Source organism: Carassius auratus, chromosome 9 (assembly GCF_003368295.1).
Source record: "Carassius auratus strain Wakin chromosome 9, ASM336829v1, whole genome shotgun sequence".
NCBI classification, from domain to species: Eukaryota; Metazoa; Chordata; class Actinopteri; order Cypriniformes; family Cyprinidae; genus Carassius; species Carassius auratus.
The window spans coordinates 18,216,423-18,230,009 of NC_039251.1; the positions used below are offsets into that span (position 1 = coordinate 18,216,423).

Consider the following 13,587-nt stretch of genomic DNA (forward strand, 5'->3'; position numbering starts at 1 on the left):
TGCAGGTTGGCTCACTTTATTGCAGGTTTGTAGAAGCAGAAAGACAAGAGAGAGAGGAAGCCATGCCAGAACAAAACAACAGTGAGAATGTCAAACTGTTTTTGAGCAATTCCCTGCCATGACTCAACATTTTTTTTATGCGCACATATCTCCCTTGGAATTTGATGGTGGCTTTTAGTAGTCTTACCCCACCATGGGTCCTCCTCGATCCAGACTGTACACCTGTCTGGGGTTAAGCAGGTACTGGAATTTCCGCAGCACCCTGATGAAGACAGATGAGAGCAGAAAAGCATTAAAAGACACATAGAGAAATGACATTTTTAAACGTAATCACTGTGAACTTCACAATATGATAAAAGGCTTAAAGGAATAATTAAACCAATTCTGCCATTATTTACCAACCCTCTTGTCATCCCAAGCCCAAATGACTTTCCTTCTTTCATTGAACAGTGAAATGTTTAATTTCTGAAGAATATTCTGGTCAATCTGTATGAAATTATTAAGTACGGAGGTGACAACCAAAGAAAAAAAAAAACAAACAAACAAAAAAAAACACTATAAAATATTGTAATGTGACCCAGGACCACAAAACCAGTCTTAAGTGTAAATTTTTCGAAATTGAGATTTATACATCATCTGAAAGCTTGTTAAACATGCTTTCCATTATTATATGGTTTGTTAGGACAGGACAGTATTTGGCAAAGATACAACTATTTGAAAATCTGGAATCTGAGGGTGCAAAAAAATCAAAACACCTTTAAAGTTGTTCAAATGAAGTCCTTAGCAATGCATATTACTAATCAAAAATTTGATATATTTACAGTAGGAAATTTACTTCATGGAACATGATCTTTACTCAACATCCTAATGATTTTTGGCATAAAAGAAAAATCGATAATTTTGATACGTTTTTTTGGCTATTGCTAAAAATATAGCCCAGCGACTCAAGTCTGGTTTTGTGCTCCAGGGTCACATATATGCTATTATGGATAGAAAATGTTGACATAAATCTCATCTCTTCTAAGTACCATCTTGAAAGATATTCCCACCTCAATTAATCCAAGAAATAATCAACAGATTGTTTGTTGCAGTTCTATGTTGGAACAACATGAGGCTGAGTAAATGATGACAGAATGTTCTATTTTGGTTGAACTGTTCCTTGAAAAGACAGACAGACAAACATATGGAGGAATGATATCCTTAAAACGTTATAATTCCATTATCATAAAAGGCCACACAAACCTCGGAATCAACGAAGTCGAGCAAGACAGAAACACACATACACAGATTGCACGCTGTTGCAGCAGTGCTCCTCAATAACCTTGAAGAACTAAAATGATTACTGAGGGCTCTGCAATGTCCTTCACTTCTAACTCTGTTAGCTACTCTGCCCCTTTAGTATGCAACGACACAGAGAGAGGAAGAGAAATAAGAGCGAGAGAGAAATAAGACGGGCTGTTAGTTTGAGGTGCGTCACAAGCTATGCTTTTATGTGGGGGTGATAATTTGAGCACTTTTCAACACTGAAGAATTCATTCATTCCCTATGCAAAAGAACAAAAGAACGCAGTCAAGTGTCAAGTCCGACCAATGAGCTTTCAGTACGCCGCTCAGGGAGAATATGGTGGAAATATACACTCGGTACAGTCATGGCAGTAGCCAGGCTTTGAAAATGAGTGGGGGGGCTCACTATTCATCCAACAATACATATTACGTTTATAATTTTCATTAATAATCATTGCTGTATAGATGATAACTTTGTCTAGTGCTCTAATGAATGTTTTTAGCATGACTTTGTGAATGACATAGCATAAACGTCTTCATGGCTAGTGTTTGCAGGCTATTTCAGTTTAGTGCCAGCGATGCAGGGTTTCCAGATACTGCTATTAAAACAAACAAAAAACTACAAATAAACCTAAAATTATTACAAATCTTTTGTAAATAAGATAAGATCAATATATTGCTGACCCTAAACAGCAATTTCCCGATTTATTAACTTTCCAAAGTGTCAAATTAAGTGAAAAAGACGAGTCCAAAAGCGAATCGGAATGATCATTTTCATACAATGGACCCTAACATTCTTGCAAACTGTCTAAACTGAATTAGACAAGTCATGCAGACATTCATATGAGGAGTTTTAAACAGCAAACTAGTCATTCAGAGAACATATTTTATTTTTGAACATGAACATTTTACCGAGGTCCGGACCTCGAGGACCTCACAGCTGGCTATGGGCCTGGGTACAGTATGATTCAACGATGACCACTCTGTTCCTTTGTTTGCATCAAGAACCACCAAAATGGTCTTTCTTTTTTTGGGTCCAGGGCAGTTATCGCGTCTTTGTTTGAGCGCATGTCTAATAATGGAGGATAATCGGCCAATTAATGGTATTTAAAACTGTGTTGCCATGGTGATGCCTGCACAAAATCCCAAAACCTGTCTCCCGGAGGACGTTTGGGTGGGTGGTGAGAGCTGAAACAACACCCACATTCTTCCTCCTTAAACAGCTTTACTGTCTCCTGCTAGCTTTGATGGTATTTAGGACACTTCCCGTAAGCGAGAAAAAGAGGGGGACTTTTGTTAAACATGTCTATGCAGATCTGACTGACTTCAGATGGTTTGACAAACCTCCTCACTGGAACCGTTACAGCAGTACAAGGTCGGAGAATATGAAAAATGATGATGCAATAGTTTGAGCTTCAAAGACGTTTACCTCTCTCCCTGCCGACCGCCACTTTTAGGATTAACCAGCACGAGGAGGGGGTGCGTCCCAGGCAGAGGGGTGATCTTAAAAGCAGAAATGGAGAAAAAGTTACGGATACATACATATAGTACATGTGCTGCACAGATTTGCATCGCCAGAGGGAGTCTGCCGAGGACTCACCTGCAGTGCCTGACCGTCACCGGTGAACTTGAAGCACTGGCCGGTGTCCTCAGGGCTGGCGCTGGGGGATGATTCTCCTTCACCTCTTTTGACGGCAGAATGACGGTCCTACAGATATACAGACATTACAGTGAACATCAGCAAACAGAGACAGAGTGAGACAAATGTGCATCTGAGATAAAAATGACAAGAAAAATGCAATTTCAGAATCTGTCTCACTTTATTACATTTCTCTTTAACTTAGAAAGAATGGATGTTTTAGCATTTAGCATTAAACTGACCAAAGATGACAGTGAAGACATTTATGTTATATGAAATTTCTATTAGATAATCTACTTCACAATGAATTCGGTTAATTATAACTTTCTGTTCATCAAGTGATCCTGCAAAAAGTATTATTGAAATTATTTGGTGAAGTCATTTGAAACTGTAATGGAACTACTTAACTTTTTGTAATTTTTTTTTTTTTACCTTGATTATTGTGTTATACTTATTGAAAATACATTATATAACGTTTTACTGGAATCATTTGATCTTGAATACTATTTACTTATATTAATATATATAAAAAAAAATTAGCACAAAAACAGTGAACATCCTTTAATTTTGTAATGCACAATTACAGTCAGTAGGGAAAAAAATGTTTTGTGACAGAGTTTACAAAACTCCTTTTTATCCCTTTATTAACACTGTCGCAATATCCAAAATACATCAAAATATTTTTTTCATTATGTATGTACATTTATCCTTCTTTGTAGATGTAATAACTGGCTAAAATCAACGACTTCTTTTTTTTTATTTAAGTGACAGACATTTCAAAACATTGCTTTTTAAATAAATATTAAACGATTTGGAAACCATAGCAGCATGCAGGAGAAATGTTCTCTTCTTTCTGATTGTTATGTCATGTGCACGTGCCTACATTAACCTACATTAATTATCATCAGTTTTCTTAACACTTTTCAACAATAAGGTTTGTGTATAACTCTATTTAGAAAGGACTTGCATTGTGTCTACAATATCCAATTATAAATATAATGAGTGTGTACAGTATTCTCTGTAGTATGGACATTGGTCCCAGTAGAGAGGAGGCCTATTAAAGAATTCGTCCAGGACCTACCTATTCAAAATGGTCTTGGGATCCTTGCATTTTAGCATATCAAGAAAGAGTGCAGTGGGAGAGACTGAACTCACCAGAACAACAGGGCAGATGTACGACGGCAGAAGTGTGTGATCTTTTAATGGCCCACCGTCACATTCAGGCTTTACATTAGACGCACACTTGTTATGGAGCTGGAAAACATACAAATATAGATGAGCGAAGGAGAAAGACACATCAACAGACTGGAATGGACTGGACCTTCTGTGACTTGTTTAATCCTCACTAATCTGACCTTGTAAGAAAACATTAAATGGTAGAAACAAAGAGCAAAGCAGGATCTGGACTTGATATTAAATTAGTTGCAGGTTTAGAGTTGAAACTGTCAGGAGAGATGGTTCAGAAAGCATATGAGATATATGCAGTAGCACATAATGTGATAATAAAAATCATTATGCAGAGAAGAAAGCTTCTGAATGAGTGTTAAGTGCTGACACTTATCTTTATTAGGGTTATTTTAAAACAAATTGGCCACGTCCACTACATGGCGTGAAAGTTTGGTGAAGATCACCACCAAGTGGTGTGAAGAAGTATTACATTAGAAATATAGGCTACAACTGAATTAAACTGAGATAAAACATAAAAAAATAAAAAATTGTCTTTGCACAAGGCATCGTTAAAATTTTTTTTAAATGAATATTGCTAACCCAAAAGTTTTAGACTTTTAATGGCTACAGTAAGTCACTATATACTCACAGTGATTTGACACCAAACACAGTGAAGGCCTGTTAGACCTTGATAGCACTTGATACTGCGGTGACATTTGTCACATTTTGTTGGGGAGTTGCCCTCCATCCAAACATGCTGCATAGCCTAGAGAGATATAAAACAGAGACGCATTATTTATTCTAGTTGTGAAATCCTCCAACAGTCCATCTATACATTACTGATATTCTTATCCTGCTCTGTCATGCATTTATAAGGCATTTGCACAAGAATTCTATCACTCTCTGCAATATTATTTTACTTTTCTGACTAAAACAATCAAATCATATATCAAGTGTGGAAGAATACACAGGATATTATCAAAGAAATAATAATTACCAGTGTCGTAATGTACTAAAATACAAAAAAAGGTTTAAGACAAATGTATCCATATGTTATCATACACATAAAATTATTATTATTTTATTTTTTATTGGTCATAGCTTTCAAAATGATCCTTTAGGAAGGGTCTGAAAAATTACATTTTCTTTCAGTCTAACTAATGTTAAAAACTGAAAATTAATACTACAACATTTAGTAAGTGAGATGAAGGTAAGACTTAAGAAGTTACTCACAGCACATTACTTTGAATTTGATAGTTTGTAATATCTTTACACAAGCAAATTTTTAAACACATTAAGCATGATATTTTCACTGTTCAATGCAATTGTATTGTTGTTGTACACTAAAATTACACTCCACATCACTTAATACACTATGTGAAATCCTAATCTCATTTTTTGAATGCAGTGCCTTCCATCTCTGCAATAATTCCATCTTTCCCCTCTACTTTTCAGTACAGAAAAAATAAGACTTATACACAGGAAGTTCTCATAGCCTTTCTGACATGTCCACAGAACATTACTTTGAGGTTAAACCAAGAGTTATGGGTCTGGGAAGTTGCCTTGGGTGAAAACAGAGCTGGACTGCGGTCAGTGGATAAAATAATCATAACACGAGTCGTTGACTGTTAATATACTGTTAATAATAGAACAGTGTGTTTGCTAGAACTACGAGCTCTGTACCAAATACATCAACCTGGGACTCCTGGTTTCACAAAAATGAAAAATGTGTCTGATAAAATGATTGCTTCTGGCCTTACTGTATATTACTCCTTAAGAGAAAAACTCAGTTTAAACACAGTGATTCATTTGTAAGCGTATGTTGTTTATGCACTCACATTGGTGTGTCTGCGGGACTTGGCGTAGGTGCTAATGCAAGGAGCAATGTCTTTGGACACACAGCGCTCGTGGACTGTGTACTTGCATACTGCCAAACAAAAGACAGGACTGTGAGAGACGGACTATGAGAGATTGAAGGGAAACATTTCAAACAGAAAACTACACCGAGACAGACGGATAGGTAGTTATAAAGATAGAAAAACAGACAGACAGATGAGAGATAACAGACGGATAGAAAGACACAATGAAAGCCAGAACAACACAGGCATATAATTAAATAAAATGACAGATAGTTGGAACAACAGATGGCTAGACAGAATGACACAGAGATACAGAGATCGAACACAAACAGAATCACAGAAACCAGTCATAAAAAATTTAATTCACTGTATAATGTCACAGAATTTGACAAAGTGCATGTTATGCTCGCTGTGTTTTCAGCCTCTGCTGGAGTAAATGAACACATGAACATAATCTATAAAACTTCTCTGAGAGGCATTCATTAGCAATTATTGTTTCTTGTGAGAACAAATATTGTTATATCAGGTAAACAGAAAAAATTAAAGGTCTTCACAACAACCTTTTAAAATAAAAGTTTTGTTCAACTTGAAGAAACTGTGACAGAGATATATTATTAATATAATGATAGTACATTTCTACTAATGAAATTATTTAAACACTATTTTTAAGGAATATTTTACAGTCAAAATTATTTACCAGTATTTATTAACAATAAAAATGTAAATACCCAGCATCGTATTTCAAAAAAAAAAAAAAAAAAGAAAAGAAATACCAAAATTGGTTTTTGTCAGTAATTATTGGTTTTCATTATTACAATTTAATGAAACCATTCAAATAGAATCCAGAAAATTATGGAAAACACAGAATTTTGAAAAAATAAATAAAATAAAAAATGTCATAGGGCATTCTTGGTTAAACTCGTAATAATTTGCTGTTAAGTTGTTTAAGTCTAATGATTTAAATTAATTAGATTTGCTTTTTGTTTAATAAAATGTAATTTAGCCATTAAAACTGAAAAAAATAAAAAATAAAATTGAATCCAGAAAAAATAAAACAGAAAATCATTATTTGGGAAAAAATTAAATGGATTTCATAGGGCCTAGATGACAGAGACTGACAAAACAACAGAATGACAGAACAACATATACAAATGTAGTTAGACAACAGATTGAACAATAGATGGCTAGACAGAATGACAGTATATAAGGTTATATAAGGCAGATAAATAGAATGACTGACAAAACAACACAGACAGATGGACAGAACAATAGATAGAGAGACAGATACTCACGTGAGCAGCAAAGGCCCTGTTTTCTTACTCCTAACAACATAGTGTGGCAGTAATTACAGTAAGCTGGCTTGTTGAAATGCTTCAGTCTCCATACATGCTGCCCATCTTCCTGTACATTCTGAATGTACGTAAAAGAGGAACAGGAATTAAGATACTACATCTTAATGTATCGTTTCCTCTTTTTAACTCACAATTAGTTTCTCCTCACCGTCCCCATTCCCAGCAGGACCAGGAGTGGTATGGTGGTCATTCCTCCTCTGATCCACTCCTCTAATGTGACCGTTCCATCCCGGTCATAATCTATCTCCTCCATCATCTCCTTCAGAATCTAAAATATAAGACATGAAATAAGGTACAATAAGATATAGATTTCACTATGCAAGTTGGGATTGCCTGGTGGAAACATTTAAAGTGATGCATACTGGTTGTAGTTCTGTAGAATCCCATTCTAGATACTCAGCTACATGGACCATCTGGTTTATGATGCGGTCGAGCTCCTAAATCGACAGATATAATTGCTTTAGGTATTATACACTATAAAGCATACAGTTTTCAAAATTACTTTTTACGAAGCCTCTCCAACTACCAGTTCAACGTTTCCAAACAACAACAAAAAAAGATCAGTAGTACTGTGTTTCATCCAAATGAAATGTGCTCTAGCTCTGTGTATGTTGTATTAAACTTGTGTGTAACCCTAACATTAAACTGTGCAGTACTGTGTACAGTGCATCATTAACCCCTTGTTGTATACAGCACCAATCTAACCACAAAGTCAAATTCAAAATGACAGACTATAACGGAGATTTCAGACTTACTGAGCTGTCCAGAAGACCATTGCCATCTGTGTCGTACAGCCTGAACATGACTTTAGGGTGAGAGAAGTAAAAGATAAGAGACTGCATCTTTTTGTAGTGTAGCAAACATTTGTCAAGTACAGACCCCATGATAGCACCTGGAGCTCAGGTTATCAAAAGGCAGACTGAGGCAGCTAGTGAGGATTAGCTTTGGGCACAAATAACTTCCTATGCTAAAGAAAGCTTGGCTATGCTAACTCCATGGTAAATAAGGACAGGAGCAGGGATCAGTCCTTACAGAACAAGAGAAACAGATTCTAGAAGTCTCCTGTCACTCTCACTGTGTGTAAGTCAGAAGACAAGTAAAATGTAGAACTGACAAAGGTGTTGCTGGGTGTAATATATGTAAATACACTGACTTATTTTTACATAACAGACTAATTATTTATAGCTACAGATTTTTTCTTCTATAATAAAAAAGATGTATATTTCTAATATTTTATCAACTAATCCTGAAATAAAAAATGTATCACGGTTTCCACAAAAATATTAAGCAGCACAACACTGATAATCAGACATTTTTCTTAAAGGGGGGGGGGGGTTGAAATGCTCATTTTCACTCAATCTCCTGTTAATCTTGAGTACCTATAGAGTAGTACTGCATCCTTCATATCTCCAAAAAGTCTTTAGTTTTATTATATTTATAAAAGAAAAATAGTCTGTGCCGATTTTTTCCGGAAAAACACGACCGGCTGGAGGCGTGATGTGTGGGCGGAGCTAAAGAATCACGAGCGCCAGTAGGCTTTTGCATTGAGAGCGTTTGGAAGTTGTGACATTACCGTGAGAAAAAAAAAACATCATCCAAAACAAACCATGGCTAACAGTCAGATTCAGCGTATATTTATGATCCAGAATCAGATCCAGAGGCTGAAACTGAACGAGAGCAGAATCAGCAATGACTACAGCAGGACGTCTCTATGTGGTATGTACTGAAACTGTATATATTTGTTTAGCGGTTTTGGAAAATGACTAAGTACCACTTTATGTCGTCTTTTTTTTTTTTAAGCTGTACATGTGGAAAGTGCAGTTTGATGACAACATCGCATGTTGTTTACTTGATGTGCTTATGCGCCGATAGCTAAGTTAACAACACAGAGATATTTGAAGCAGTTTTACTCCCTGCATGCGGTTCCAACACACGATCGTGACCCTTTTTCGTTGGGATTGCATCATCCTTAAGAAATAAACGATGTGCAAATCCGGCGTCAAACTGAGCCTTGTTTGTAAAACAAGCATCTTCGAAATGCAGGGAACAAACAAAAACACTTGCACAACTCCGTTGATGCTCTGTAAAAATAAACTTCTTTTGTGAAATTTCTCTCTCGCTCTGATCAGTGAATGTCTCTGCTCTCAGTGCTCTGCTATACGGGAGCGCACGCTCTTCCGGCAGAAGTGCCCTTAGGACCCATATAAGGAAATTCCGCTCCATCTAACGTCACACAGAGCCATACTCGAAAAAAACTTTCCGAAACTTGTGACAAACCGGAAGGAGTATTTTTGTTCCAAAAATACTCCTTCAAACGTACAACTTAATTTTTGAAACTTTGTCCATGTTTAGCATGGGAATCCAACTCTTTAACAGTATAAAAAACTCAGTATGCATGAAATAGCATTTCACCCCCCCTTCGAACAGCAAATATTAGAATGATTTCTGAAGGATCACGTGAGACTGACAACTGCAGAAAGGGCAGCTTTGCCATCACATCTGCTACAGTAACTGAAATGAAATTGACTGTTCAAACATCTCAAAGATCCTTAACTGCTTTTTGTATGCTGTGTTTAAATATGAACCGTCAGAAATATGTGACACCTGCCAAGAATGAGTGTTAGTGACTAATACTGTGCTTTCTGTGGTTGGCATGTCTGGTTTGGAGACATAGTTTTAAAAATTACTTAATATATGTATATAGAGAGAGAGAGATTTTTTTTTTCTCTTTAGAAGAACTTTGGAAGAGTGGGAATTATTGATGATATGTTTTCTTAATGTAAATTTTTACTCTTTTTTTTTTTTTTTTTTTTACTTACACTCAAGTTTATCCTCTGGCGTCCCCCTCTCCAGCAGGGACAAGTAGCACACAATGTCTTTAAGGAAGACCACTTGAGGTGACGGAGATCCTTTTTGTGGAGAAGGACTCCTCCGGAGAGATGTACGATTTTCTGATTGATTACGCTCTGGAAGAATGTTCAATTATAATTTTTCAATTCAATTTAGTTTTATTTATAAAACACATTTAAAGTTGGCCAAAGTGCTGTACACTTATATGTATAATATATCAGTAATGACACCAGATATCACACCAAAATATTTGTGTGGGAGCAACCGGATTTTATAACAGGGACTATTACTTTATAAGACCCTTGTCAAGGATTACACACGTTAAAAGGGGCAGTGAAGATCATGACTCTGACCTGGGGAGAGGCGTGGGGAGTTGGTAGTCTTGGAAAGAGCCAAAGCATTGCTGCTGCTGCTGCTGCTCGCTGGGGGATTGGGCTGTGTGCCGGGTGAACGGTGGGGGCCTCTGGGTGTGTGGCCCCCTGTGCCTGAGCGTTGTGAGGAGGAGCGGGAGGAGCAGGGTGATGTGGTGGCCCCTGAGCCTGGAATGATCCCAGCTGAGTTCTCTGGTGTATGTCGGCTCACTGCGCTCAAAATACTCTTCCCATTCATACCTACAAGGAAAAATGCAACACAGGAAAATAGAGAGGAGAATAAAAGTGATGATCTGAAATGAGACAGGAAGAAACATAGCATAGGGTCTCATTTACTAACTGTGTGCGCTCCCATATGTGTGTAAAACCTGTGCATGAACATTATTAACAAAATTTTCAATAAAAAAAATTGTGAATATAGATATAATGTATATAGATAGATAGATAAACTGTAACATTGTGAAATATTATTACAATAAAAAATGACTTTTCTACTTATATAAAAGTTTTTTTTTTTTTTTACAAAATGCAATTCATTCCTGTGATGGCAATGCTGATTTCCTTAGCAGCCATAAGTGCAGTCTTCATGTCACATAATCAGAACAGGATTTTAATGGTTAATATATTTGTGGGATACATGCATTTTAGGATTCTTTGATGACTATTAAGTTCAAAAGAACAACATTCCTTTAAAACAAAATGTTTTTGTAACAATGTAAAACCTTTTTTTCTTTCTTTCTAGATTTCAAGCAGACACCCTATAAAAAAACACGATTGTCACCACAGTCACACAGTGACTTGACACCATGGGTGAAAATCATATCTGTCACTGGTTGCTTTGTTTGATATCACAAGTAAATAAAAAGAGCCGCCAAGACAACATAACAACACAAGGTGAAGGAACACGTTTAATTCACAGCCGTGATGCAAATCTCTGTCCAATCAAATCACACCACACTTGTTGTGGTACCTGTTATGGGTGCACAGGCCACTTCGATCTGTATAGAGATGGCTGCATCAATAGACTTGAACTCTGCCGACACGGGTAAAGTGGAACAGGAGTAGAGCAAGACGGATAGACGAAAAGATAGCTGGGATAGTTTATGAGTGCAGCCAGTCAGGACAGCTTAATATAGCAGATGTATTACTGACATAATGAGCATTTCTCATTTAGTATTAAGGAGTTGCATTAAAGACAAATGGAACAACAGAAATCACAGATTGTATGGTATTAGCCAGTCCAGAGAAATCAAGGCACTAGATGGCACTGTTGGCAACTGTATACTCACCTAATCTTTGCTCTAAATCACCTCAGGTAGAAAGTAATAGTAGCAGACACAAAACCACCAGCATCTTTAAATTCAAGAGTTTTCTTGCATCAGCCTCACAAAGAGTTAAATCTCTTTTGGAACAATGGCTCAAGAGTCATGGAATTTCACATTCAAATATAAAACAGTTATTTTAAATTGTAATATTTCATAAAATTATTATTATTATTTGTATCAAATAAATGTGAATAAATTAGCATATGATACTTCTTTTTTAAAAATAACCTATAAAATAATCTTTCTGACCCCAAACTTTTGAACAGCAGAGTATCTATTATGCAGATTTTACTGACTTCAAACACACATTTGTATGAAATATATTTAAACATAAATCATTTCATATAGCTGAAATATCACAAGAAGTGTGCCATTTTTTCTCCAAAAATCAGCATGAATATAGATTTTTACCAAGTTAATTTAGAGACTGACGTTTTAGACACCATATTGCCTGTTTTTGCTCTATTTTGATGATTAGAGCAATATACTTTATTGCTCTAAATCACCTCAGGTTAACTAATAGCGGCGGACACAAAGCCACCAGCATCTTTTCATTCATGTGTACTCTTGCATTAACCTCGCACAGAGTTAAATCTCTTAAATAATTTAAGTATTCTTTCCACCTCTGCATCTTGAAGTTGTTGTATACATTACCTTTATAAATTAAACTATCAGTATAACATGCTGAGTAAATTGAAAAAAATAAAAAAATAAAAAAATAATAATAATAAATCCTGATGAATTTCTTAGTATTTGGTTTTCACCTCTTTAATGGCAGCAGCACTCTACATAAACTCCCAAAGTTTGATTAGTGACCTTCAAATAGTGAAGAATTGTACATGTTTCTTATTTTATGTCACGAGGTTCAACATTTTTCAAAATCCTAAAACTTATTTCTAAAGCTTATTTCCAGTTAAAAATCGATTTGAATTTGCACCCAACTGTTTATGTATCAGCGCACAAGTGTGTTTCAGAGCAGTTTTTCATTCACAGCTCCCAAAAAACCTACCTCAGAAGACACTGACCCTGTTTCACCTATTAAAACTGCTAAAATAAATATCAAATAAAGACTTACAGACTTTGAAAGAGCATTTACCCAGCATGCCTGCTCCAGATCGAGAGGTGTCAGGGGAGCTGCCTCCGCCATTCTTGCTCTTGAAGGAGGTGAAGAGGTGTTTGCAAAGTTCCTCAGGGATGTCAATCTCCAGATAGGTCGTCATAAATAGCTGGAAGCCCTCATAGTCGATGGGCTGCAGGACACAAGTGGAGAGAGAAGCCAGAGTGTTGAAACAAAGCCATGAATATGCAGCTTCCTGCTCCTTATGTTTTCAGCAGAGAGGATGCCCCTGTCTTTGGGCATGAATGACAAACTCAACATTTCATTATGACACATGGCAACAAAAATACAGAGGGAGCCCACTGACACACATCAAAATATAGTAAAAACACAGAAATCTGCAATTGTTTTGCTGCTCATAGAAAATAAAATCAGAGGTTACAGAAACACCATGATGAAGAGGCTGTTAATAGAATTTAAAGTAGCACAGACACATGGCTCATATTAAAAAGCACTGGGCGCGACCTCTGATCTTCAGTAGACATTTTAGCGAGACTATCGTGTTAGACAGGGAGGGGCCGGGGCATGCAGTCTGTAGACACATTGAACCACAGAACATGCAAACCCAGAAGGTAACAGCTTACTTGGTTGAGAACATCTTGCTTCTGTGTGGCAGTCAGAGAT

The 13,587-nt window shown here is 36.4% G+C and overlaps 1 protein-coding gene across 2 annotated transcripts in view; it reads right to left on the reverse strand.

The window, feature by feature from the left end:
- LOC113108584 (diacylglycerol kinase beta-like) overlaps positions 1-13,587 on the reverse strand; it is a 77,371-nt gene that overhangs the window by 51,309 nt on the left and 12,475 nt on the right. Inside the window, exons 3-16 of one of the 2 annotated variants that reach the window (XM_026271784.1) lie at positions 13,548-13,568; positions 12,943-13,096; positions 10,504-10,761; positions 10,120-10,266; positions 8,056-8,105; positions 7,663-7,737; positions 7,449-7,568; positions 7,241-7,358; positions 5,928-6,016; positions 4,739-4,855; positions 4,078-4,176; positions 2,884-2,991; positions 2,713-2,786; positions 188-262 (exon numbers count right to left, since the gene is read on the reverse strand). In XM_026271784.1, the coding sequence (XP_026127569.1) occupies positions 188-262; positions 2,713-2,786; positions 2,884-2,991; positions 4,078-4,176; positions 4,739-4,855; positions 5,928-6,016; positions 7,241-7,358; positions 7,449-7,568; positions 7,663-7,737; positions 8,056-8,105; positions 10,120-10,266; positions 10,504-10,761; positions 12,943-13,096; positions 13,548-13,568 (1,505 nt within the window). The remainder of the gene's footprint in view (positions 1-187; positions 263-2,712; positions 2,787-2,883; positions 2,992-4,077; positions 4,177-4,738; positions 4,856-5,927; positions 6,017-7,240; positions 7,359-7,448; positions 7,569-7,662; positions 7,738-8,055; positions 8,106-10,119; positions 10,267-10,503; positions 10,762-12,942; positions 13,097-13,547; positions 13,569-13,587) is intronic. The other variant, XM_026271785.1, reaches the window with a different exon arrangement.